The 27,781-nt window shown below is 46.8% G+C and overlaps 1 protein-coding gene across 8 annotated transcripts in view; it reads right to left on the bottom strand.

The window, feature by feature from the left end:
• Cux1 (cut like homeobox 1) overlaps positions 1 to 27,781 on the bottom strand; it is a 331,747-nt gene that overhangs the window by 135,393 nt on the left and 168,573 nt on the right. For all 8 annotated transcript variants that reach the window (XM_051161265.1, XM_051161266.1, XM_051161260.1 and 5 more), the window contains exon 4: positions 20,603 to 20,681. In XM_051161265.1, coding sequence (XP_051017222.1) covers positions 20,603 to 20,681 — 79 coding nt within the window. The remainder of the gene's footprint in view (positions 1 to 20,602; positions 20,682 to 27,781) is intronic.

Here is a 27,781-nt window from a genome sequence, read left to right as displayed (position 1 = left end):
AGTGGCATTAAAGTTCAGGGAAGATGAAGGGCTGGCCTGAGTTTATCTGGTTGGCTGACCTAAGCCAGCTGACTCCAGGTGATCACTATGCTATACACGGAAACCCAGAGAGAGGAAAGCACCCTTGGGCTCTGTAAGGACATGGTCCTTTTCTTTACTTTATTTTATTTTTATGGCAGAGGTTCATGCATACCATGCTGGCCTCGAACCTCTGATCTTTCTGCTTCCATTCCTCAGGTGCTAACGTCACACTTAGACCACATGCTGCTGAGTATCAAATCCAGCGCTTTGTGCATGGTGACGTTTGTGAAAGCTCTAGCCCAGAACGACATGTACAGCATGATAGCCCTTTACTGACACTGGGTGCATGCAGCTAATGGTTCTGAAACTGGAGACCTCTATAAAAGCTCAACTGGTGGTGACCGCACAGCAGCCCTGCAGCAGGCCTGTGGTCAGCCAGCTAGGAAGCCAAGTTCCCCATTAGAATACTGAGAACAGAAGAGCATCTGGGCCAGTCCTGTGAGGCCTTGTGAAGAAGAGAACATGATGTCTGGGGCCAGGGGGATGGCTCAGTCGGTAAAGAGCTTGCTGTGCAAGCATGAGGATGTGAGGCTGAGTCCCCAGCACCCATATAAAAAGTCCAGTGTGGGCACTGCTAATCCAATAGTGGGGTGGAAACAGATGCATCTCTCTAGCTCACTGTCAGCTAGCCTTGCAGAATTCGTGAGTTCTAGGCCAGAAAGAGACACTACAAGGTTGTTAGCTCCTGGGAAACAACACCTGAAGTTGACTTCTGGCTTCCACATGTATGTTCATTCTTATTCACACAGACTGGCCCTCTTCCCAAATAAGAATGCTATCTGTCATCAGACTTACTCAGAAGTAGATTTTAGTCTACAGTTGGAAAGAACAGACATGCAATTTATAGGACTGGCTTTTGGCCTCTCGCTTTCTCAATAACTCTCAGCAGAAGACAGACAGATAGACACTGAATGCTCTGGGTCAATTTGCTCTTCCTTTCCTTCTGTCTAGGAGGCAATTACAACCCACCTGCTGGGCCCCAGGGGAACACACCCTTTGGAATTCTGAGAGCAGAAGTATACCCAAGTCACAGGGCTTAGGGAGATTACTGAATCTATTTCTGGCAGGGGCGCCAGCCTGGCCTGGGGATGGCTGTGGAGATTTAGTCTCCTCTCAAGGAATGCTAAACACCACACATGGTAGATCAGTGAGGGCATATACTCAAGAGCTCACTTAACTTTCCAATGCCAGAGTCATTAATTTTTCAGACCACCCTTGGTTCCTGGAAGCCAGGGCTGGCCCACCACGGCTCAGTGAATGCTGTTTCACCAGAGCCTGGAATTCTCTCCGATGTCAACGTGCTCACAGAGTTTATTCCATGTGTCACTAGGATGTGTGGAACTGGAGTCTGCAGCCCTGAGGGAGCCCAGCACTGGGGCCTAACACCAACACTGTCCATCATGTGAATCTGAGGCTTGCTGGACACTTATGAGGCCTATATACACAGTCCCTGCCTGTCTCCTTTTCTCATTCATGACTTTTCATTATTATTTTAATCAGCATTAAAATATTTATGTTATGTTAGATTGTGAGAGCTATTTTGGGAACACAGTGCTTCCAAGCAGGAGTGGCAATAACAAGAAAAATGGAAATCTCAGAGCATCCGAGGTACTTTTTTTTTTTTTTTCCTTTTAATTGCAGAATCTTCCCAGGAAACCTGAATCCCTTTCTGTCTTTCATATTTTCAGCTGGGAAAACAGATAGAAAGAAATGAGTGATATGTCCACAGCCTCCTTTATATTGAAGGACAATCTGAACTTGATCCATGTCAGGGATGAAGAGGGAAAGGTGCTGGACATGGATATTCACCAATGTTGCCTTTTCTAGCACAACTGTTGGCACCAAGTGGACATGGTGTTGATGATGGGTATTCTCCTATATACACGTGTATGTATGATGTGGACATGGTGTTGATGATGGCTATCTTCCTGTATACAAGTGTATGTGTGATGTGGACAAGGTGTTGATAATGGCTATCTTCCTGTACACACATGTACGGGTGCATGTGAACAAGGTGTTGATTGGTGTCTCCTGTACACACATGTACATGTGGACAAGGTGTTGATGATGGGTATCTTCCAGTCTTTCTCCACCTTGCTGCAACAGTGTCTCATTTAGCCCAGCACTCACTAAGTAGGTTAGGCTGGCTGGCCAGCAAGGCCCAGGAACCCGCCAGTGTCCAGCTCCCCAGCTCTGGGGATTACGAGCTCACAGGAGCTTTCTGCACGGGCACTGGGATGGAACTTGGGTCCTCATGCTTGCCAAGCACTTGACTGTCTGAGCCATCTCCCCAGTCCCCTCAGGCCACTCCTATTTAAAGGCTAGGACCCAGTGTGTCTGCTTCTGATGAAAAAACTAGCTTCCATCTTGCCATTCAGCAGGAATCCAGTAACATATGAAGAGCACACATATGTTATGAGGCAAACAGTAGCCAGCTAAGCCTTTAGACAAATTCTCAGCACGCCCTGCTGTAAATGGAAGTTCTGGCACTCTTGTAATTATTCATTATGGCATCTATATTTAATTTAACAGTATTAAAGTTGATGTCAAAGTAGCAAAACTGGCCTCAGAATGGAAAAGGAACTGAATGTTCAAATAGTTTGATGCATCACTCTCAACTTTATGATGGTACATTGCATGACTAAAGGCCTACAGCATTGGAATATTGTTTTGGGATATGTAAAAGCCATTGGTAAAGTACCTCTTAGGCTTAATTTTTATTATGTGTATTAAAGGAACGGCTAATTACCACATGATGGTATAATAGTCCTAGCATGTTTGAGCTGGAGACCAAAACAATGAACCTGAGCACTCCAAACCCCGACCTGCATGTTAAGCTGGGCGCATCACAGCTCTCTGTCTCGTTAACGATTTCCAATGCCATTTAAACTCCACACAAGCACTGTTAGGTCTCAGCCTGCATGTCAGAAGCCTCAGATCTCAGCAGTTCAATTAGGGAATTGTCTGAGGGAGGAGACAGAACACGCCCACAGCAGAGGAATAACATGCAAAGTTCTGTGAGCCACCTGCCCAGCCTCCAACCCAACATGCTTTGCCACTCTCCCTCCCCATCCACCCACCATGACAAACTCAAAAAACATTTTACAATCATCTGATAAGTTAATTCCTGAAGCACGCTTGGAGGTAGTGTGCAGTTCGTTATGCAACTCAGGACTTAAACAGCATAATTATGTAACAAACAACCCTACCACCTGGATTTATTCAGCACATTTTGCTAAGCGCGGTAACATTAGCTCATTAATTCTAGGCATCCCTGCAGAAGCTGGGGGAGGGCATGCTGAGATGTGTCAGGCGCTGGCATCTCCCCTGGGGACAGGGATGGGAAGGAAAGCTGGCCAGGCCAACAGGTATGCAAAATGCTAATTAAGAATGCTACTTCCTGAGCCAGCAGCCACCTCAATTATACCGTCTCTTCATGCACTAATTTAACAAGGGTTTCCTAAGTGGCTACATGATCTGGGAAAGGCCAGGGTTGGGCACTGCAAGGGACACTGAGCCAAGTCAGGAGGAGACAGCCTCCCAGGAGAGGTAGCCCAGGTACGTCAACTATCAAAGGTAAAGGAAGGAAAACAAAACAAAACAAAAAAACCCACCAAAAAACCAAACCAAAAACAACAACAACAAAAACCACCAAAAAAACACCACCAAAAATCCCAACCACCCCCCCCCCACTAAAGAGTGGAAGATGGACTCCATATAAAGGGGCAAAGAGGAGCTTCCCCTCCCCCCCCCAAGTAGGAGGAGACAGAGATACTTGAGTAGTTGCCTTAATAGAGATACAGGGGGAGTCAGAAGCACAGTGCCAGGCACAAGCAGAATCATCCATCACCACTAAAAGTAACTGAAAAAAAAAAATCATATTTATTGATAACAGAGATATAAAATCATTTCTCCCTGGTGGTGCTGGGGAAGGAACCCAGGGCGCTACCACTGCGCCTTGCTGCCAGCCCTTCACTGGGGAGATTCAAGGTAGATAGATACTCCTCCTCTGAGAAAGCCAGTGAAAAGTCAGTATGGCTGCAAAGCTTGACGACCACCACCAGCCACCTCGGTGGCCCACACAGTGGGACAACAAGTGCTCTTCCATTCGCACGGGGAGCACCCGCCCACAGCAAGCAGAGCTGCAAACCAGGCTTGATAAATTCAAAACAACAAACATCATCCCAAGGGCCACAACGGAGTGAAACATGCGCTGCACCTCTTAAGAACATAAAAAAGGAGCAAATCAAACGCAAAGTAAGCAGAAGTGAGTGAGCAAAGAAGATTGGGGAGCAATAAAACTGAAGAGGCAAAAAGAAAAAAAAAAAATCAATGCAAACAGAAGCACGTTCTTAAGAAAAAAAAAAATCATTGAAATTGATTAGCTTCTAGCCAGACTGATCTAGGGGAAAAAATTTACAAATCCCAACATCAGGAAATGACAGAATGGATACTACTTCTCTATTTTTTCTCTTTCTTTCTTTTTTTGAGACAGCATCTCACTATGTAGCTCTAGTTAGCATGGAAATCAGTATGTAAACCAGGCTGACATTGAACTCACAGAGATCTGCCTGCCTGTGCCTCCTGGACTGCTGGGATTAGAAGCTTGCACTATCACACTCTTTAGTTCCAACATGGAGAGGCAGACAAAGGTGGATCTCTGTGAATGAATCTGAGGCTAGCCCAGTCTATATACTGAGTTGTGGGCTGGCCAGGACTATATAGTAAGATTTCGTTTAAAAAAAAAATTAATATACGATGATTAACACTATGCCCAAAGCCAGGTGTGGCGATACATGCCTGTAATCCCAGGAGACTGAAGGCACAGACAGGCAGATCCATGTAAGTTTGAGGCCAGACTGGTCAAAATGATGACAAATTGTCTCAAAACCCCCCAAACTTTTAAGATACCTCAGTGGGTGGAGTGTCTGCCATACACTCATGAGTGCCAGGGTTCTGATTTCCAGCATCCATATAAAAGGCCAGGTCTGGTAGCCAGTGGAGACAGACACACCCCTGGCTGGGGCTTGCAGGCTAGTCACCTTACTCTACTTGGAGAGCTCCAAGTCCCAGTCAGAGACCCTGCCTCAAAAAACAAGATAGCTCCCGATGAATAATACACTAAACCAGTCTCTCTCTCTCACACGCACACACACACTCCCCTGGGTTTACATATAAAAACATATAAAACAGGAAATTATCAAATATGACTCAAAAATAAATGAAAAATGTGTATAGTATAGTTATAGTATGCCTTTTAATGAAGTTAAATTTGAAATGAAAATCTGCAATACCAGGCCCACCACCATCATTCCATCCCAGAGCTATCATAGTTAATGGTTGCTAAAGGGAGGGAGGAGGAGTTTTCTTCAGTGGTGTAGCCACTTATCATTTGCCCAAAGTTGCAGTAGAAATGTCTTCGCTCATAGGCATGTAAGCAACCCTAATTAAACTCAGTGGGTCACAAACCCGGGGAGTGGGATGGGGTTGGGGGGGGGGAGTGGAAAATGAGGGAAACTTTGTGGGAAGAAAGGAGAATAAAGCAGAAGGGATAAGAGACAGTAAGGATGTGTGTGTGAAAAGGCCACAGAGTTCATATGCATATATAAAATTACCAGGACATAGTAAATAAAAAGAAAAAAAGGTAAAAGAAAGAAAAGCCGCAGGCCTAATGGCTTCAGAGTTAAACTACAGGAGTGTAAAGAAGAAATAACAGCAGCTTTGAAAGGGGAACACTTCCCAACTCATGAAATGAGCTCAGAGCTTTGCCTTCTGGTTAATAATGACACAAAACCCAGCCCCAAAACCTGTAGTCTAGATTCCTTACAAATTTAAGTACAAAATTCTTAGTAAAATGCTAATGGACTGATCCAGCCAATTTGCATTTCTTTGTCTATTTATTTATTTATTTGCTCACTTGGTCGTGCTGGGGATTGACCCAGGGCCTTGTGCGTGTTAAATAAGAACTCTACTACTTAACTACAGGCCAAGACCAAGAGAGGTTTATCCTAGGAATGCAACATTGATTGGCTTAACACTTGAAAACTAACTTTAAAAAAAAAATTGTGTTTTCAGAATAAGAAAAAAGTTATAAGACAGCAGGAAAAAAAAAAAGCTTACAACTTTATAAAAAATATCTACAGGTAGGTTCAATTGCACAGGTCTGTAATATTTTTGCACTTGGCAAAATGGGGCAGGGGGCTCTTTAATTTCAGTTTAGCTAGGGACCTTATCTCAAACACACACACACACACCCCAAACAAACAAACAAACAAACAAATAAACAAACAAAAAACCCCACCATTAGACAATACCAAATGGCAGAGCAGATATGGAGCAACTGGAACTCTATTTTTTGAAGAGGATAAAACGATTCAACTACTTTGAAAAACAGCATGACAATTCTCATCAGGTTAAATGACCTATCAAGAATATTTGCCTTAGCTGGGCACAGTGGCACACACCTATAATCCCAGCACTCTGGGAGGCAGAAGCAGGTGGATCTCTGTGAGTTTGAGGTCAGCCTGGTCTAAAAAGTAAATCTAGTACAGTCAAGGCTACACAGTGAAACCCTCTCTCAACAAAACAAAACAAAACAAACAAACAAATAAATAAAATAAAAATAAAAGCCTTTAAAGAAATCAAAGTAGGGGCTGAGGAGATAGCTTAGCTTAGTGTCGAGGAAGCCCTGGATTCCATCCTCAGCAGTGCATAAACCAGGTGTAGAGTTTGCTCGAAATAATCCTAGAACTCAGGAGGGAGGCAGGATGATCAGAATCCATCCTTGGTTACGTAGCAAATTCAAGGCCAATCTGGGACATGTGAGGCCCTGCCTCAAAGTAAAAAGCCCTCAAACAAAACACAAAATAAAGCAGCCCGTCCAGGTGACAGTGGGTTTATTCATTATTCATAGAGATCACAGATTGGAAGCAACTCAAATTTCCATCAAGAGGGAATGGATAAGTGAATCATTGCATATGCATACACGGAACACCAACCAGCAACAACATGTATGAACCCCCAGAGACTGCTAAGTGAAAGGACTCTGGGTAACAAGACAGTTGATCTGGACTTATAATGGATTGATTTATGAATACTGATGGCAGTGAAGTGACAGACTCTGAATTGTGATCTTTTCCCAGGTTAATGAGATGCCGGGTAGCAGCTGTGCACCTGGATACATGGCCAGGCAGGTGATCAGGAGATGTCCCAACCAAGACTCCAGTGGGCTGTGTGGCTGAGCCAGGTGACCAAGCAAGATGGCTTTGTTCCATGTCTTTCCAACCTAAGATACATATTGAACTTAGGATGGGTTTACCGAGATGTAACCCCATTTTGACTTAAGGGATATCCATATTAATTAATATTCCATTCATTCAGCCACAAAAATGTCAAATTTAATCTAGAGTGATAGACAAACAGATCACTGGGATTTAGGATGGCAAGGGAACTTGAGGGGCAATAAAATCATCCTATATCTTGATTTTGAGTGACATTATCCAACTGTAGACTTACAAATGGGCATATTTTATTGAATTGCAAATTATACCCCTCAAAAACAAGCACAGAAGATTTAAGATATAATTTCAGAGGGTTAAGGAGATGCTCAGTTGGTGGAGTACTTGCCTTGTAAGTACAAGGACTTGGCATTTGATCACCAGGAGACATGTAAAAAAGCTGGGGTGGGATATGTGTGTGTGGGGGGGGGGTGAACACTTCTAAGAGCAGAGACAGGAGGATCTCTGAGGCTTGCTGGCCAGCTAGCCTAGCCTAATTGGCAAGGCTCAGCTCCCAGTGGGAGACTGTCTTAAATCAGGCAGCAAGCAATCAGTCAACAACGACAAACCCAAGGTGGGCAGCTCCTGAGGAATAACATCCAAGGTTGATCTCTTGTCTCTCTATGTACACACATATGCTCCTATTCACACAAACATAAAAACATAACTTCAGTGGGCTGGGGCTATAACTCAGTACTAGAACGCTTACCTCAAATGTGCAAGGCCCTGGGGTCAATGCCAAACACTATTAGCAGGCAATGTGTATGCATATATACTATGTAATTTTTCAAGTAGAACACCTTTTGTAATATTTTTGATAAAATATTTTAGTTCCCCTTTACTCTTCACCACTGCTGTGGGGGAGGGAGGGGGCACTGGGGACTGAATGCATGCATGCTAGGCAAGCACTGAGCTACAGACTCAGCTTCTGTTTACTTTTCATTTTGACGCACGGCCTCATTGGTTGCCCAGGCTGTATTTGAACTCACTTTGTAGCCCAGGCTATCTTAGAACTTGTAATTTTCTCCCTTGGCCTCCCAAAAAGCTGAGACTTTTGGTATGAACTACCATGCCTAGCTGTAGCCTTTTATTCTTAGAATGTAATATAGAGTTTTAAATAATACAGTACTATAATTGTCCATGCATATTATATATACAAAATACACCTTGGGGCTATGAATCCCCCCCCCCCCTTTTTTTAAATGAGACAGTGTTTTTCTGTGTAGTCCTAGCTGTCTGGGAACTTACTCTGTAGACCAAGCTGGCCTCAAACTCACAGAGATCCGTCTGTTTCTGCCCCCTGAGTGCTGGGACTAAAGGTGTGTGCCAGCACCCCCCTCGAATCCCAAATATTTAAATCTTGAGGTAAATGGCTTCCTCTATTAGTAAAGTACTTGCCTAGCACACATGAGGTTCTAGGTTTGATCCTTAGCTCCACATAAACCAGGCCTAGTGTCACACACCTGTACTCAGGAGGCAGAGGCAGGAAGATCAGAATTTAAGGTCATCCTCAGCTACAAACTGAGTCTGAGGCTAGCCTGAAGATACATAAGGCCCTCTGGCCAGTGCTCTGGATTGATGGGTTTGTCTATTGGGCAGAGAGGCCAGAAGTAGGCAGGGGTGAGCCCAGGGAGTGAAAAGGAATGGGAGTGTGGATGAGGAGTTAGTGGCAGGTGCCATAAGAGGGGCTCAGTGTGGGCCAACTTCTGGAGGTCCGCTTCTTAGGTGAGAGGATGGCGCCCGCAAGGAGGTCAATGCATCTTCTTTTGTAGTGATACCAGTCACTGTCTTGGAGGGTAGTTGGTGTGTGTGTGGTCTTATGTTCCTGAGAAATTTCAGAAGTCACCAGGAGAGTAACTTTATGCTGACAAGAAGGCTGAGAAGGAAGTCCTGGCAGAGGAAGAAGCAGGACAGGAGTAGGATCAGGAAAGGGCCTTTGTGGGGATGGGGCACAATGAGAGGCAATGTTGGGGCCAGTCTGGGGCCATTTCTACTCTCAGGTCAAGCCACTCAGACTGGCCTTCCATAACTTTAAGATAAACATTTGTTTGGGAGTCTCTGATCCCTGCCCAGGAAGCTAGAGTGTCCAATAAAGTCAAGCAGTGTCAAACAAAGAGGTCCCAGAACTACTGACGGCACACTGGCGGGCTTTACTCAAGCCACAGGGTGACAGGCCACCTTCAGATCTGGCTGGGACTGTTTATGCCAGGGAAGACTTAGGGCTGGCAGTTGGGTTTGTGGCAAATGGATCCACCCTATACTGTGAGGGCTTAGAAACCCCATCTTATAAAGCCTGGGCCCATGTCTGCACAGAGAGCTCTGTAGGAAACACAGGCTGTCCCCTGCCACCCACTCCAGGATCAATGTGCTCCTTGTGAGCACTGTCCCAGTGATGACATCACATGGAAGCATACTCTACTTTTTTGCTGGGACACTCTGGGCTAATGTAATCATACGATTACATAATTAACCCAGCTGTCTCATTAAGAAAATCAACTGGAATTCAGGGCATAATTAGTTATATGACAATTAGCATGCTGATGAGCAACCGATGAAAAGCAGTCTAGATACGCAGGATGCCAGGACCACTCCAGTCACGGCTGGGCTAGGGGCTGGGGGAGGGGGTGTCAGGGAAGAACGGGTGGGATGCGGCCACACACCTCTGTGTGCAAGTCTATCAAGAAGGATTCCCTGGGTCAGGATAACATGCTGCAGCAGCTGGCAGGAACACAGGCATCCACTTTCACTTCTTCAAAGTGTTTATAGCGGAGTGTTGGGGATGTGGCTTCATTGGCAGAGCACTTGCCCAATATGTGTGAAGCCCTGGATCCCACCCCCAGCAGCACATAGACAGGATGTGGTGATGTGCATCTGCAAACCCAGAACTCAGAAGACAGAAGCAGAAGAAGAGGGGCTATCTTTGGTATACAGTGATGCAGAGGTCAGCATGGACTCCAGGAGACTATCTCAAAACAAGACCAAGAGTTTACAGTTGATCGATCACTTGTAAACAGCATGTAACAGGATAAGTGATGTGCCAAATCTATCTAGTGTCCTAGTCATGGAGGGTGGGAAAACGCTGTCCTTTGTCTGGCTCTGTTCCTCCAGTGTGAAGCAAGCTGCTTCTTGGCCCTTGAAGCAGCTTCAGGACCAGCTCCATGCCAAGGAGCCACAGCAAGGCAGGGGGCAGCTGAGTGCCTGTAACCCAAGCTGCACTGCTCCTCACAAGTGCCTGGTTCCCTTGCTGTCTAACCTTGTGCTGAGGTTGTTTCTTAGTAAAATGAATGAAAATGTCCCAGGAGGACAGACCCTTGTAGGTTTCAAGCCACTAAAGTCACTCTGCAAGGACCAGGGGCATTGGCCTAGTTTGCCAAATCAGGAAACCTGGAACAACCGAACTAGACTAGCCCGCTGGAATCAGACTAGAGTGGCAGTATTTTTCTACTCTTGAAGGCAAGCGTACCAGTAACATGGTGGCATGAAAAACAAGAGGCAGCTCTTACTGACACATCAGACCCTGTCAGCTTTCCCTAGGAGTCATTTTATGGCCAGCAGGGAAGGAGGAGGAATGGAGGGAAAGTTTCTAATTTTATCTGTAGTGCGTCCTCACCAGAAAGTAACACCACAAAGGACCAGATGGCTACTTCACCCTTGTGGAGGGACATTAAAAAGCAGACCTCAAGCTGAGGCTGTAGCTCTGCTCACAGAACGCTCGCCTAACATGCTCAGTGCTCTGGATTCGACCCCCAGCCTAGCACCACATAAATAGGGCATGGTGTTATATACCTGTAATCCCAGCACCTGGGAGGCTGGAGGATCAGGAGTTCAAGGTCATCAATGGCTACATGAGCTTGAGGTCAGTCTGGGGCTACTGAGACCTTGTCTTGGGGAGGGGGAGCTGATCTCTGGGTCCTCTTAATGGGGCTAGTCCCCAAGAAGATCTGGAAGTAGAATAACCCACAAATGAGCTCTTTCTAGGATGTTCATGCCTATAGCTTCAGAAAACCCATGTGATGGTTAATCTTTACTGTCAACTTAAATGGACTTAGAATCACCATGAAAATGCACCTCTGGATTTGTCTATGAATATGTTTCTAGAAAGATTCAATTGAGGAGTGAAGACCCATTTCCTGGGCAGGGGTCATGGGCTAAAAGGAGAAAGTGTGGATATAATGTGTGATTAGCTGCCTGTACTTTTGCTGCCATGTCTCCCCTCATGAGGTAACTCCTCAAACTGTGAGCCAAAACAAACCCTTTCTCCTGTGAGTTGCTTTTGTTACAGCAATAAGAAAAGTAATCACCACACAGGTGCTTTTCAAAACTACAGGCAATTTCCCAGGTCAATCAAGCAAATGAAGGCAGTTCGTATACTGTGGGTTGGAGCTCTATTTCATGAGACGATGAATATTTTATAGTGCTGGTAACGTGCTTCCTAAGACTTCCGTCTTGAATGCTTCTGGGCACTGTTTCTGCCTTTGAAGGGTCTCATGGTAGGAAGTACACTGCCACCGAGGCAAGGGTAAAATATGACACTTGCAAGGTGATTGCAGAAGCAAGAAGATGGGCAGCAAAGAGATTTCCCCAAGAAGCTTTGTGGCCCAGGCCAAGTTCTGTAGCAGCAACAACAAACTTGTGGCAGCAGTTGCACCAACCCAGTGTCTCTGTCTCATGTCTAAGGACTTTTGTGCCTATGTAGTGTAAGAATGTAGGCATCCATGTGCATGCAGGTGTGTGTGTGTGTGTGTGTGTGTGTGTGTGTGTGTGTGTGTGTGTATCAGGAGGTCGGAGGTTGTTGTCAGATGCCTCACTCAATTGTTCTGTGCCATATTTCTTGACACAAGGTCTCACTGAAGCCTCACTTGGCTGGCTGTTCAGAAAGTGACAGGATTACACACACACACACACACACACACACACACACACACACAGTCCACACTACCGTACCTGGCGTTTTGAGTGGGAGCTGTAGATCCAAGTTCAGGTCCTTGTGCTTGAGCAGCTAGCACTTTACCAACTAAGCCATCTCTTAAGTACAAGTCTAAGGGTCCTTTAAAAAGCCTGGAAAACAGCTATGGAGACACAGTCTGTAAACCTAGCCCTTGGGAGGCTTGGGCAGGATTCAGAGCTTCAGGACATCCTGGGCTTGTAGTGAGTGTGAGGACAGCCTTATCCTTTAAGACCTTATCTCAACACACACTGGTGTACACACACCTACCTCAAACTACTACAGCAACAACTCTCCAGGACAGACATGAATCATGTTTTAGACAGTTTTCTGAACACATTACAAGTAGGCAGGCAGGTAACCGTGCTCTTATCTGCGATGCATTGGTAAGGACAACAGTCGCCGGCAGGGTTCCTAACGCTGCAATGAGATGCCGTGACTTAAACAACTTGGGGAAACGTTTATTTGGCTCTCACTGCCATATCACTGTTAATCAATGAAGGATGTCAGGACAGGAACTCAAAAAGGGCAGGAACCTGGTGGCAGGAGCTGATACAGAGGCCATGGAGGGGGTGCTGTTTACTGACTTGCTTCCCATGGGCCTACTCAGCCTGCTTTCTTGTAGCACCCAGGACCACCAGCCCAGGTGTGGCACCACCCACAATGGGCTGGGCTCTCCCAAGGTATCACTAATTAAGAAGATGCCCTACAGGCTTGCCTACAGCCCAATTTTTTCTTTTCAATTGAGGCTCACACCCCTCTGATGACTCTCACTTGTGTCAAGTTGACATGAACTAGCCAGCACAGAGCTTGAGACTCGGTGCAAGGGATTATTTTGTTGATGTATGTTGCCCCCTCCCAACCATACAAACAAATATATTATCGCAGGATGAAACTGAGAACCTGAAGCAAGCCCCGCACTCAGGGTTAATGATGGGCAGCTTATGCATGCCACCAGGATTCTGCCTGGAACCAGGAAAATGCCTGCCAAGCAGAGCCTTCAAAAGGAGGTCAATCCAAAATATTCCAGCTGTGGGAGAGAGAGGGAATACCCTTTAAAAGCAGAGACATTTATTTCTTGCATAAGTGTCAGTTAAAGATATAAGCTATTTTACTCAAAAACAAAATCATGAAATATGTTCTCTACAGTCCAGAGTGTGTGTGCGTAGTGTTGGGGAGTGGGCGAAGGAAAGAAGTAAGTGTCAGCTGTGAGTCTTTCGGGATTCTTAGGCCAGGATTCTGTATGACAGGCAGCCAGGCGGCCGGCAGAGTTCAAGTGTCTTGAGCAGCACACCTTAGACTGTGCTTTGCACTGGGAAGTTGTTGGCATCAAGAGACTATCCCGGACCTCTGCCCTTGCCCACAGATATGGACCCAAATACAGAGAGATGACAGCTTCAAGTACAGAGACTGAGGCAGAGGGAAGCTGCCCTGGGGAATCATCTCAGGTAACAATGCTAGCAAGTGGGTATGACACCTGTGCTCTTGCAGCGAAAGCGTCGAGAATGCATATAAATGTCAATGTGAGGTGCACTGAAGTAAAAAGAATTCATTAGCCAGGTGTGGTGAGGCATGCTTAGAACCTTAGCACCAGTTGGGGCTAGAGTGTCAGAAATGTAAGGCCAGCGCTGGCTGCAGAGGCTAGGCTATCCCGGGCCTCATGAAACCTTTTTTTAAACAAACAAACAAACAAACAAACAAACAAACCGGGGACAAGCGTGATAGCTCAGCAGGTGAGTATTTGTTGACAAGCCCTACTACCTGGGTTTGATGCTCAGGATTCACATACTGGAAAGAAAAATTAACTTCTATAGGTTCTAACTTCCACACATGTGCTATGGTGCATTCATGCAAGAACACATATATAATAAAAATAATTATAATAATGGACAAATAACTAAAAACTTAAACTCAGGTCATAGATGTGACTCTGACAAAATGTCTTCTTGTGCAAAGCCTACAGCTCTGACTTCTGCAGGGGTGCAGCACCCCCAGAACCGCAGCACTAGAGAAGCTGAGGCTGGAGCATCATGAGTTCCAGGAGAGTCTGAGCCACAGAGTGAAACCTCATCTCAAACAGATCGTCTCTCACTTGCCTGGCAGTCCATGCTTTTAATCCTAGCACTGGGGAGGCAGGGGAAGATAGATCTTAAAAGAAGAAAAAAAAAATCATCTCTCCATCACTAAAGAAACATTGTAACCGCTGGGATAACCACCAGGGCTATTCAAGGCTGTTTTGCAATAAGAGTCTAGCCAGTATCTTTAGCATGCTGGGATTCTGTTCCATAGTTGTTTGTCTTTGGTTTTCAGAGACAGGGTCTGCACTAGCTGGTTTTCTGTCAACTTGACACAAGCTAGAGTCATTAGAGAGGAAAGAGGCCCAATTGAGAAAATGCCTCCATGAGATCCAGTTGTAAGGTATTTCCTTAATTAGTGATCAGTGGGGGAGGGCCCAGACCATTGGTGCCATCCCTGGGCTGGTGGCCCTGGGTTCTCTAAGAAAGCAGGCTGAGCAAGCCATGAGAGGCAAGCCAGTAAGTGCCATGGCCTCTGCACCAACTCCTACCTCAGTCTGCTGCCTCGGCTTGAGTTCCTGTCCTGACTTCCTTTAGCAATAAGAGCAATGTCGAAGTGTAAGCGGAACAAACCCTTTTCTCCTTAACTTGCTTTTTGGTCATAGTGTTTCATTGCATCAGTAGAAACCCTAACTAAGACAGGCAACTGTAACTATGGGCGCTGGGGACTCAACTTGGGTCCTGCAAGAGCTGTGATTGCTCTCTCTTAACTGATGACTAGAAGCAGCCTGGTCCTGGATTCTTTACGTAGCTAAGGGAGACCTTGAATTTCCTGACCCTCCTAAGTGCCAGAATTACAGGTGTGTGCCCCCACACTTGGCATTTGGGGGTGGGGAGTGTTGAACATGAACCATGAACATAGTTAAGGAGTGGCTACAGGGTCCGAGTCAAGTTGAGTAAGCAGGGGATAGGGAGAGAGATCCTGGCTGGTATGCAGGCAGGACAGCTGTTCAAGCAAATGCAGGTGCCAGGTATCAAGTAAAGCCACAGCACTTGCCAGGCACAATTGCTGAACCCGGAATGGAAGGGCCGGGTCAATGTCTTTGCAGCCATGAAAATCTTTAGACTGACATAAAAGCTACATGAAAACCCAGAGAGCTATTAGAGTACTCCATGGCAGTGGCAAGACAGTCTGTGCTGGAGCAGTGGATGCTGTCTGATACTTCAGTGCTCTAGGGAGCTCACACCCACGGAGGTGTCAATCACAGGAGCAAGGTGCACAGTTGGCCGAGGAAGGCTAGTGAGCAGGAGAATGCCAAGGAAACACTGTGCTTAGTTTAGTCTACTTTAGCTTTTGAGACAGTTTCATGGTGCCCTACACTGAACTTACTGTAGAGCAGTATCCTCCTGCCTCTACAACCCTAGTGCTGGGACTCCAGCACCACCCAGCTGCTCCAGACAGCACTCGGAAGCAATGATTGCATGTTTGTTCATTGAACATACTTTGTTCATTGAGCAAATTTTGACCAAATTTCTACCACATGGTAGACACTGGAGAGTAGATACCTGGAAAATGATTAGGGACAAGGCCACATTGTTTTGATGTCCCATCCAAAAGAATCCAGAGCTACCAAGTACATTCATGCATCCATGGGGATACATTTTGAGAAATGTGTCTTTAGATTCTGTCATTTCCCAAGAAACCTTACAGAAGCTAAGACAGGGAGGTGCAATTGGTGACAATAACACCATTGTTGTATATGTGGCCCCTTGCTGACAAAAACACTGTTCTGCAGCATCCAACTGTAGTTATGGTAGCAGTATAGTCCAGTTGGTGGACTGCTTGTCTAGCATGCACGAGACCCTGGATTCAATCCCCACCACTGCATGAACCAGGTATGGTGGTGCATGCCTGTAACACCAGCACTCAGGTCAGAGAAGTTTAAAGTTATCCTCAGCTATATATCAAGTTTGTGGGTATCCCTGAACTACATGAGACCCTATATCAAAAGAAAAGGGGGCAGGAGGCTGAGTATGGCAATACATGCTTGTGATCTTAGCATCTGGGAGGCTGAGGCAGGAAGATGGTAAATTCTAAGTCTATGTAAGTCTAAGACTACATAGACCTAGACTGTGAGGTCAGAGCAAGATGGATTAGGACAAGGTAGAACATTTTAGTTTGCAGGGTCCTCACGTAAATTAATGTGCAGGTCTAAAGAGAGATGAACTGAGCTGTGCTTGGAGCACCGGCAGTGTGAAGAGTGGCAGCAGGAGTTGGGATAGAGATGTGTCCTACAGGTAGATGGCTAGGAGGACTCGGGTGAGCAGACAGGTGAGAGCCAGTGCTACCCAAAAGAAGCAGAGATCTAGGGAGAGGACAGTGTCCCTTAGGTGGGAACAGGGGCCATTATCCATCCCAGGGGGCAGTCCAGAAGACAGCTGGTCATTCAGGCTTCCACTTGGGAATGGGAGCTGGACAGAGATGAAGCTGGCTGTCACTGTGGTGACTGCTGGAGAGAACCATTCGGGTCCCTGGAGGGCTTTGTTACTGCCTGGTGCATACTCCCTGTGTGCCTGTTGCTGAGACTGATCTCAGTAAGAGATCCAACAAGAGATCTCAGCAAGAGAACCAACCTTGACCATGAGGCACTTCCCTTCTAGCAGACCTCACAGTCAAGGAGCAAGAAAAAAACAAAACAAAACAAAATAAAAAAACAAGAAGTACAGCTTCAGGCGTCGTGGCGGCTGGTGCCACCTCAGGACCTAGCTCTTCCTGGGGCTGGCAGCCCTGCCTGAGCTCCTGGCACTAAGCCACAGGGCACGTAGCTGACATACCTGTCGGCTTCTCCAAGCTTCCTGTCTGTCTCTCTCAAGTAGAACTCAATATATCCACAAGTCCTTCTGTATTCTACTGGACTGCAGCCTAAAGCCCACAGACAATGAAGGCTCCCGGACCCCTGCCTGCCTGGGTGGCTGTCAATAAATGAGGCACTATTGACCAGGCCTTTCCTGGAAGCCTGAGCCACAGGATTACCTCATCTAAGCAATCGCCAGACTACATGACGAAGGTGGAGCACTCCATCCAGCTTCCTAGGTAATTTGTCAGATCACAGCATGTCTAGCATGCTGAGGGTAAAAGCGATCTACCTGGAATGTAGGTGTGTTTTGGTTGACTTTGATACAGAAAACTCTATCTATCTATCTATCTATCTATCTATCTATCTATCTATCTATCTCCAGTAGACCATACTGGCCTGGAATTTCATATGTAGCCAAGAATGACCTTGAATTCCTGATTTCTTACCTCTACCTCCTGAGTGCTAGGGATTATAGGTATTTAGCACAGTGCCTGAATCTATGTGGCTACAGATTGAACCAGGGCTTCGGGCATGCTAGACAGGCATTCTATCAACTAAACTATACTCTCAATTCCAAAATAGTAGATCTTATTTAATTTGTCTTCAATGTGAACTTTAATTCTCTAGCCTAGTGGTTCTCTACATTCCTACTGATGAGACCCTTTAATGCAGCTCCTCATGTTGTGGTGACCTCCCAGCCATAAAGTCATTTTGTTGCTACTTCATAACTGTCATTTTGCTACTGTTATGAACCGTAATGTAAATATCAGATATACAGGATATATGATATGTGACCCTCAAAGGGGCTGCGACCCGCAGGCCACTAGCCCAAGCTTGGTGTGATGCCACATATCTCTATCTCTAGCACTTGGGAGACTGAGGCAGGAGGACTGTGGTGAGTTAAGAGACTAACTTGGACTGCATAGTGAATTTGAGGTCACCCTTAGATATGCAATATAACCCTGCCTCAAAAAACAAGCATGGGCTGGTGAGATGGCTCAGTGGGTAAAGGTGCTTATAAGTAAGACCTGAGTGAGATCCCTAGGACCTACAGGTGGAAGGAGAGAACAGACTCTGACAAGTCTGGACACACATGCACAGACAGACAGACAGACAGACAGATTTGAAAATAAGATTCTCCAGCCCAATATGATTATGAAAACTATTGCTATATAAAATATAAGGTCTCTCTCTCTCTCTCTCTATATATGTGTGTATGTGTGTGTGTGTGTGTGTGTGTGTGTAATATGAGATTTTAATGAGAAAGATAATTATTTGTGTTCTATGAAAAACGAAGGCAGAAAATAATTTCAGATTAAGAATTCAACAACCTGTTAAATGATTACTTAGCTGGGAAACTTCACTAGGGGACATCCTGTGCAAACTTGACTCTACACAGAATATAAGTTTTAGTTTGAAAACAGGAGCTGCGGTCAAGAAGAAGGTAGGTCTTTGATAAACACAAAGCAAGGCTGCCCACTTCAAAGAATCCCCCAGCTTGACAAAGGCTAGCTCTCATGTGGAATACCCTTGCCTGTGGAATGCTGCAGTGCAGGCAGGAGCAGAGCCCTCCTGAGCAGGAGGAACCAAGAGAACACTTGGGAACGAATAGTGTGCAAATGGCTGTACTTTTCCTATAAAGTCTGCATCCTAGGAGTCAGTGTAGACATCACATGGTTCAGAGAAAAAGAATTCTCAGATGCCTTCCACATAAGAGAGCCAAGTCCATGACAAGTACAAGGTCCTGGGGAGTTCAACCCCCAACACTGAAATTTTTTTTAAAAGAAGAAAAAAAAAAAAAAAAAGAAAAGAAAAAAAAGAAAGAAAGAAAAAGAAAAAGAAAGAAAGAAAGAAAGAAAGAAGTTGTAAGAGTTGTCCACCAAATTGCTGGAACCTGAGGAACAGTGTGCTAATAATTTTTTTGTCAACAGGAAGCAATTTAGAGCAACAATGGAAAGAGCAATTACCCCTATGGGCAATTGTATGGGGTATTTTCTTGACTAGTGATTGACAAGGCAGAACCCAGTCCACTGTCAGTAAGCAGTGCCGCCTCTGAACAGGTTGTTCAGGAAAGCAGGCTGAGCAAGCCATGGAGAGTAAGCCAGTAAGCACTTTCCCTCCATGGCCTCTGCTTCAGCTCCTGTTTCCAGGTTCCTAACTCCTCTCAATGCTATACCATGATATACATATACATATAAGCCAAATTCTTTCCTGCCCCTCGTTGCTTTGGCTGCTGCTTTATTACAGCAACAGAGAAGCAAACTAGGAGATGCAGTGCGCCCTGAACACCAAATAGTCCATTTTAGTACAGAAGCCCCCTTGTAGGTCTTGTACAGCCTCAGAGAACCCCTGGTCACACACAAACGCTTACAGAAAATCACAAGGTCAGCATTTAGAACGTAGGTCATGACTAACAACTAAGGCACTTTAAAAATTGGATCATAGGGAAGTATTCTCCAGTAGGAAGCTATTTCCACATCCTACCCATTTTCTAGATGAGAAAATCGAGACCTCACAGCAAGCCCACGGTAAAGACTACACTTCTCTCTTTTCTACTCAGGGAATTCCTCCTTTGGTTCTGCTCCGAGAGAGAAGAGCAAAGCCTGTGGTGGCAATGAGTGGGTTGGGGAGAACGAGACCACTCCTACAGGCACAAAAGACAAGTTTCTGCTTTGTTTGTCAAGTAAGTCTACTATGGCTCATTTCCTCACAATTATAAAATAAGGTGAACATGTGACTTTGGTGTCCTTGTCAGCAGAGGAAGATGGCTACATGACTTTTCCTCCAGGATTGCGCTAGGATCCGTGTGATCATGTCCATCTGTCCTGACAGATTCTCAATCACATGGACGCTGAGGAATGAGAATCCCACTGCACTGCCCTAAGGGACAGATGCTGGCTCCTTGGAGAGTTCCTGACGAGGAGCACTTGAACTTGAATGCACTCTTTTAGAAGACGACGCCACTAAGATACTAAGTCACAGTGAACGGGACTGTCAGCTTTAAGCCTCCAGTGAGAGACACTTTTCCAGGATCCACTGACCCTTGGTGACCCTAGAGGGGAGTGAAGCACACCAGGTATGCTGCCAGTGCCACTCCCGAGGTCCTGTAGGTGGCTCCTGTACTTGGAGACTGCAGCAGAGCATTTACCGCCACTCTAGAGCTCCCATGGGACACACAGCACTCTGCAGCACGGCCACAGGGGCGTGGGCTTACAAAGAATCAGCTAGTGAGCTTGGGCTTACACACGCATAGCATTTCCCTGCTTGTCCAAAGTCTGGATTGTAGAGAATTCACATTCCCCAGACCCCCTGGCTTTCCAGGGAAGCAGCTTGAGTGACCCATTCTCCTTAGGAAAATTAAAATCAGTAGCAGCCCCAACTTGAGCAGACATGGTATTCTCACTGGCTAGCAATGGCCTGACTTACCTGGAACATCAATTAATCTCTTGTACACGGTCAAAAAGGCTGCCTCTGCTTCTTTGCTTCTTTTACTCAGTGCATCAATCTAAACGAGGAGACAAAGAAGAGAAAGAACTCAAAATGTGTCAAGAGTCCGTTTTTTTTTTTTTTTTTTTTTCCTTTCTGAGAGAGTCTTACTATAGCCGGACATAGCCTAGAACTCCCAATCCTCCTGCCTCAGCCTCCTACCACACATACCTGCTTGTGCTCTAGAATAAAAGTTAAGACTCCATGGATAAGGCTGTAGCAAGTCACGGACGTGGGGGGAGGTCAGCAAGAGTCTTAAGGAGAGAGCACAGATACACGCACATGGGACTTTTGGCAATGGCATTGGATGGTCGAGTGGGGTCAGAATCCAAGAGGCCATCCCTGTACACAGAGGAAGATAACATCTCCCTGGTATACACCACAGCAGAAGGTATCTAGGGGGAGCCTGGGGATGGAAGGGCATTGGGATCTCTGTCCTCATTCCAGAGGACAATGTGAAAGGCACTGAGAAGTGACCAGTGGGAAAAACTGGAGCATGCTGAGTCAGTGTGTGGCACAGAGCAAGGTAAGTCAAGGACACTGCTGGGGTTTCCAGTCAGCACTGGGGGAGGTTTGATGTCAGTCGTGTGTCTCGTTAACCGACCAGCTGAGCTCATTTCTCTCACCTGAGGGCTACATATCACAGAAAGGTGAGGTAGGAAGCTCCAGGTAGAACAGACACTCACCCACGGAGCTTCAGATTGTCAGACCACCTTGTTGAGCTCCTTCCCTCCCACCACACAACTGCCAAGCCAACAGCCGGCTCTGCTCCTGAGGCAGCAAGACTTCACACGCACTAAATTCGTACCGGCTCAGGAAAAGGACCTGGAATTATAGTTTCCTGCTGGCTTTACTCAGGATCATTCTCTCTCTCGTGTTATTAAAGAGGCAAAAGATGGGTCTTAATTATAGGGCCTCTTGCCTGGGCCAGGCAACAGTCTGTGAAGGGGTGAGCAAGGAGGGTGAACTGCTGAAGAGCCGGGGGACATGGCTCCTAGGTCGCAGGAGTTCTAACACAGGACAGGCAGACACTGCAAACACCATCAGCTTCTAACAAGTCACGCCCCAAAGTCCACATCTCAAGTCACTTGTTTACAATTCAGATTCTAGTCTTCCTTCATAAAATAAAATTGTAATTTAAGTGTGTGCACAGCATGTGTAAATGCAGTGTGCCCCAAAATAACCCACAAGGCAAATGCTTTCTCCCTGTCTCTCCAGGGTCTCCTTTAGTCCGTGTTGGCCTTGAACTTACTATGTAGCTGTAAATGAGTTTGAACCCCTGATCCCCCTGCCTCTGCCCCCCCAAGTGGTGAGAAAGGTACCTGATGTCCTGCTTGGCTTGCCTCGAGGGTGGACTACTTCTTAAGACCTAGCTGCTTTTGTGCCTGGGTCCCCACACTGGCTCCAGAAACCATCTCAGCACTGGCCTAGGGAGGCGCCTGCATTTCCCAGGTACCTTCCCCTGCAGCAGACCAAGCGCAGGATGTGGAGCCTCCTGATGGATCCAGCTCCCTGTTCAAGTTGTTTACATGCCTAAGAGGGCCTTGCTAAATTGAATCTCTGGAACCACCTAGGAGTCTAGCTTGTAGGAGGTAGGTTGATCTCTGTGAGTTTGAGGCCAGCCTGACCTACAAAGCAAGTTCTAGATTGTCACATGGAGAAACCCTGTCTTAAGCCTCTCCCCTACCCCTAAAAAACCCCAAATCAATCAACCAGCAAACACAGCAAAAGACTAACCCCTCACAGCCATTCATGTGGCTTTACTTAGAAGTCAGGCTTCTTTATTTATTTATTTTTCCTTTTTGCCTTATATCTGGGCCAGAAAGGATGGGCTGGCCCGCATGGGCTGGGGGCAGGTTTATTGGGGCAGGGAAACTGGGACCATCACTGCCGATCACACATCTCCCATAGGATCTTCATACTTTCTGCGTAACGAAGCTGGTTCCAGTGAGACGCCTCCTTCCACGTCACACGCCTTTAATCCCAGCACTAGGGAGACAGAGGCAGGCAGATCACTGTGAGTCGAGGCCAGTCTGGTCTACAAAGCAAGTCTATGACAGCCAACGCCACACAGAGAGACCCTGTCTCGAAAAACCAAAAAAAGAAGAAAAAGAAGGAGGAGGAAGAAGAGGATGAGGAGGAGTCAGGCTTCTGTAAACTGGAAGTCAGCTCTGTGGACCTGAATCCAATAGGACTTTATAAAAAGGGGTAACTTGGGGGCTGGGGAGATGGCTCAGATGGCAAAGTTGCAAGCACAGACTAGAGTTTGATTCCCTGAATCTAAATAAAAAACTAAGCACAGTGTTGCCAGTGTGTAATCCCAGTGCTGGGGAAGCTGAGACAGGAGGATCACTGGGGCTCACTGGCCAGCCAGCCAGCGCAGCCTGCCCGCCCACCTGCCGAGTACCAAGTCAGAATCCAGGTGAAGATCTCAAAAGAAAAGGGTAGAAGGGGGCTGAGAAATAACTCTCAGGATTGCCTTTTCTGGCACCCACACAGTGCACAAACATACCCTCCTCATGTAAACACACACACACACACACACACACACACACACACACACACACTCACCCATATACAAACATATGATATAAAAGAGGGAACATGGGCACGAGAGATGGTTGTTGCCTGCCCTACCCCACCCCCTCGTATTAAAAACAGCTAGCCCACCAAGGGCCAATAGTCCATAACCACCACCCCTCCGCCATTTTTTGATGTGCCCAATTCCCCAACCCTAGACTCTATCACAGTCTTCCCCTATGTGCCAATCAGCTAACTGCATCACATTGTGAGGTCAGGCTCCCACCAACAGGCTCCCACCAATTAAACGATGTGGTCATTTTGCCACTGTAGAATAAAACCTAAGCGAACTTCCTGCACCGTGCGCGCTTGCAGCCTGGTTTGGGTCATGGCCCACCCTTGCCAGGCTACTTTCACCTTGTTTACGTGTTTCTTTGGGCAACATCTAGCAGCCATACACAGGGAGAGCATAGCTGACAGGAAGCCAAGGCTGGGGCACTGCCTCCACACAGGGAATGCCATTTACTACACTCCATGTTTTCAAAAAGGAGCCAGCCCTGCTCACACAGTCACCTTGTCCTTTAGTCCGAGGACTGTGAGACACTTGTTTCTAGACAGCACCAGGAAATGAATTCCAAGTCTGTGGCTCTGAGCTCTCCTTCCACAAATGTGAGCAAGTTCAAATCCAGTCCCAAGATGACAAGGGTAGGCAGTGGATTTTTATCATCCATGAAGTATATATGAAGTTCTCTTTCCTTCCAGAACAAGGTCTCATGTGGCACAGGCTACTTTTGAGTTCACTATGTGGTTGGGGATGACCCTGAACCCCTGGCCCTCTTGCCTCCACAGGTATGTGCTCTCACGTCAGTTTATTCAGTGCCATGATTTCATGGACGCTTGGTAAACGCTCTACCACCGAGCCACATTCCCAGTCCATGAGGTTTAAGAGACGCTGCGTTTCTAGCTGAGGAAGCCAGGGCCCTGGTGAGCCTTCCCAAGCTGTCTGGAATAATCAGTGCATTCTGAGAATTCTGACAGCCTCTCTGGGATCCCCTTCCTCTGCCTCCTTCCCGTGGCTGCTGTCCTGAAATACGCACTAGTCCCCGGCTCATCTTTCCTGTGGTGGTTGTTCTCCTTCACTGCTGACAGCTGGTAAGCGGCTGCCACTTTCTCTTTGCGGAATCTCCCCTGAGTCTTCTCAGGCATATGCAGGCAAGGCAGAATATCTATGCCCAAACCCAACTCCTCTAGTTTCAGTCCAGACTTCGCTCTGGATGGCAGACTTCCAGGGAAGAACAAGGTTGGGAAGAGGTGCCAGAACTTTGGGGCTGGCTGTTTGACCATAACTGCCAGCGGCTAGAGGTGACAAACTTCATCTGCCAGGGGTGAGCAAGCAAGTGATCTAACACAGTCAAGTGACCTAACACAGTGCCCAACCCAGAGAAGGATCGAGTGACATTGGCTTTGTTTCCTGTAAGAGCAAGCCTGCAGGTGTCTACAGAGGGAATGGTCCTCTTGTCTGGACCCTTTATTGTTCAAAAATGAGAGGCAGAAAGAAATCCTTATCTGTCTGTCACGATGTGCCTAGGCAGTGGCACACTGAGGCATGGCAGTTCTTTGGGTGCGGTCTGAAGGCAGAGTGTGGAGTCAGGTTCCCAGGTTATACAAGAATACTCCTGAGCCTGGGGTGGCAATTCTATCTACTGCTCCCATACCATAATAGCAAAATGAACAAGAAGAAAGGACAGAGGTACCACTATGATGGCAGGACTAGGTTGGACCATGAGATCACATAGGCTGTGGCCACTTGTAAAAACTGTCTTGCTCCGCAAGCTTCCTGTTCTGTTTGGGGCTCACCTCCTGCCACGCCTCCCCCTCCAGCCACACCCAGTCACTCCCTGTTCCCGGGAGTACCAAGCAATTTCTACTCAGCCTGGAAGGCGCCTCAATGGAATGTTCTACTGATCCGTGGGGCTGGGCTCAGATCCACCTATAAACCGGAGGCTACTCCCACCAGCGCAGGGGATCAGACTGTCCCCAGAGCCAGGGCTACAGACCAGACTCCCTTCCTCTAGATCTCCAAAAGGACAATCCTTGCTGCAGCTCTTATCTTCTTTCTGAGAATGGAAACCCACACTCAATGAACAATTTCACCTGCAGGACAGAGCTGCCTGTGGCATATGCATCTGCTTTTTGGGACACAGTGTAATGATAGCCCCAGACTCTCTGCAACCACTGGAAACACAGTTTCCTACCACACATCTAGGCATCTTTCTACAAATGAGCCACCCCACCCACCTCCAGCAGCAGACCAGAGACTTCAACTATTTCTTTCTTCCCTCTATTTTCTTATTCTGAGTCAGGGCCTCATGTAGCCCAGGATGACCTTGAACGTCACATGTAGCCAAGTATGATCTTGGAGTTTTGACCCTCTTGCCTCCATTACAGGGGTGTTGAGACCACAGGTCTGCACTTCTACACCTAGTTTATGCAGTGCCAGTGAGGGCTTTGTGCGTGCTAGGCAAACACTGAGCTTCAGGCCTAGTCTGCTACTGTATTGACAGTTGAGTCTGTGTCTGTAGTTAATACAGTGCTGTTTAGTACAAAAGGACAACACACACACAATTTCCAGAGTAATCAGGCTGGTAATTCCTGTTTGATGCTGGCTTAACTTGGGGAGCTGTGCTTTTTTTATTCCAAAGGTGAGCTGAAGTTCCAAAACTTAAATAGAGTTAACAAGTTAATTTTTATGTGACAGACCTATAGCAGCAGTGTTTTGTGTCTGTAACAGAAACAGTTTTTTCCATGGTCCTAGGCATGTTGTCCACTCCTGCTATCCGCACTCCTGGGAGGTGGAGGCAGAAGGAACAGGAGTTCAAGACCATCCTAGTCTACACATTGAACTGAAAGTCAGTCTGGCCTACAACAGAAAAGCATCTCTCTCTCTCTCTCTCTCTCTCTCTCTCTCTCTCTCTCTCTCTCTCTCTCTCTCAACATTTTGCTTATTGAATGTGGAGGTCAGAGAATACTATGCAGGAGTCAGCTGTCTCCCTCCATTATATGGGTTCTGGGGATCAAATTCAGGTCATTGGGCTGCTGGAAAGTGCCACTACCACCACCGCCTGAGCCACCTTGCCAGCCCAAGTCATCCATCTTTGGGTGAGGAAAGTGTGTTTTAATAAAAATCTGAAAGAAGACGTTGGAACAGGTAAGAGTGAGGCCACAGTAGAGGTGTGGGCAAACGCAGAGGAAGAACAGTGCAGATAATCAAACTGATACTTAACGGCTTCCCTTGTGCTGTTTGTCGGCTTTTCCGTCACTGCTGACATTCCCTTTTCAGAGTGCAGCTGAAGGGCTGTGAGGCTGGAGGGGTAGCTGCCTGCAGTCTTCCTAAAGCCCAACCAGACCTGGAGGTGAGCTACAGGAGACTGGTCAGAGCCGCAGCAGGCTCAGTGCAGAAGTGGGAGGGGCCGGCTGCCTGCCTCACTCACTAGTTCTTTCATTTCTTCATTTTCACCATAAAAACAAATTTGCAGGTAAGTGGATGGATCTGGAAAAGATCTTCCTGAGTGAGGTAGCCCAGACTAAGGACACACATGGTGGTATATACTAACTTATAAGCGGATATTAGCCACATAATACAAAATAACCACACTATAATCCACAGACCTAAGAAGCTAAGTAACAAGGAGGACCTTAGGGAGGATGCTTAATTCTCATTCAGAAGCACAAATAGACTAGACACTGAAAGTGCTTGAAGAGAGGAAACAGGACAGGAGGCTACCATAGAAAGACTCTGCCCAGCAGGGGATTGAAGCAGATGTGGAGACTCACAGCCAAACTTAGGCAGAGCACAGGGAGTCTTATGGAAGAGTTGGGAGCTAGAAGGATCCAGAGAGGACAGGAGCTCTACAAGGAGACCAATAGAGCCAACAAATCTGGGGCTGGGGGGGGGGGGGGCTGTGGAAACTGATGCACCAACCAAGGACCATGCATGGACTGGATGTAGGCCTCCAGTTCAGATGGCCATGTGGGTCCCCTGGATCTAGGCCTCCAGCTCAGATGGCCATGTGGGTCCCCTGGATCTAGGCCTCCAGCTCAGATGGCCATGTGGGTCCCCTGGATCTAGGCCTCCAGCTCAGATGGCCATGTGGGTCCCCTGGATCTAGGCCTCCAGCTCAGATGGCCATGTGGGTGCCCTAGTAAGGGAAGTAGTGGCTGTCTCGGCCATGACTCTGTTGCCTGCTCTTTGATCACTTCCTCCTGGTGGGGTGGCCTTGTCAGGTCACAGAGGAAGAAGATGCAAGCAGTCATGATGAGACTTGATAGGCTGGGGTCAGTTGGTAGGAGAGGAGGGCTCCCCCTTTCTGTGGACTAGGGGAGGGAATTGGGGGAAGAGGGAGGGAAGATGGGACCTGGAGGAGATGAGGGAGGGGGCTATGATCAGGATTTAAAGTGAATAAATTAAAAATAAAAACCAGAGTGTGAGGAGGTTCACAATCCCCTCCAAGGAGGCCAGAGCCTCCTCTTCCCTCCCAACATCTTTTGTTGTTGTTGGTGGTGGTGGTGGTAGTCGGTTTTTGTTTTGTTTTTTGGAGA

This window comes from Acomys russatus, chromosome 19 (genome assembly GCF_903995435.1).
Source record: "Acomys russatus chromosome 19, mAcoRus1.1, whole genome shotgun sequence".
NCBI classification, from domain to species: Eukaryota; Metazoa; Chordata; class Mammalia; order Rodentia; family Muridae; genus Acomys; species Acomys russatus.
The sequence above is the reverse complement of the archived record's forward strand: the minus strand, read 5'-3'. Positions and strand labels throughout refer to the sequence as shown.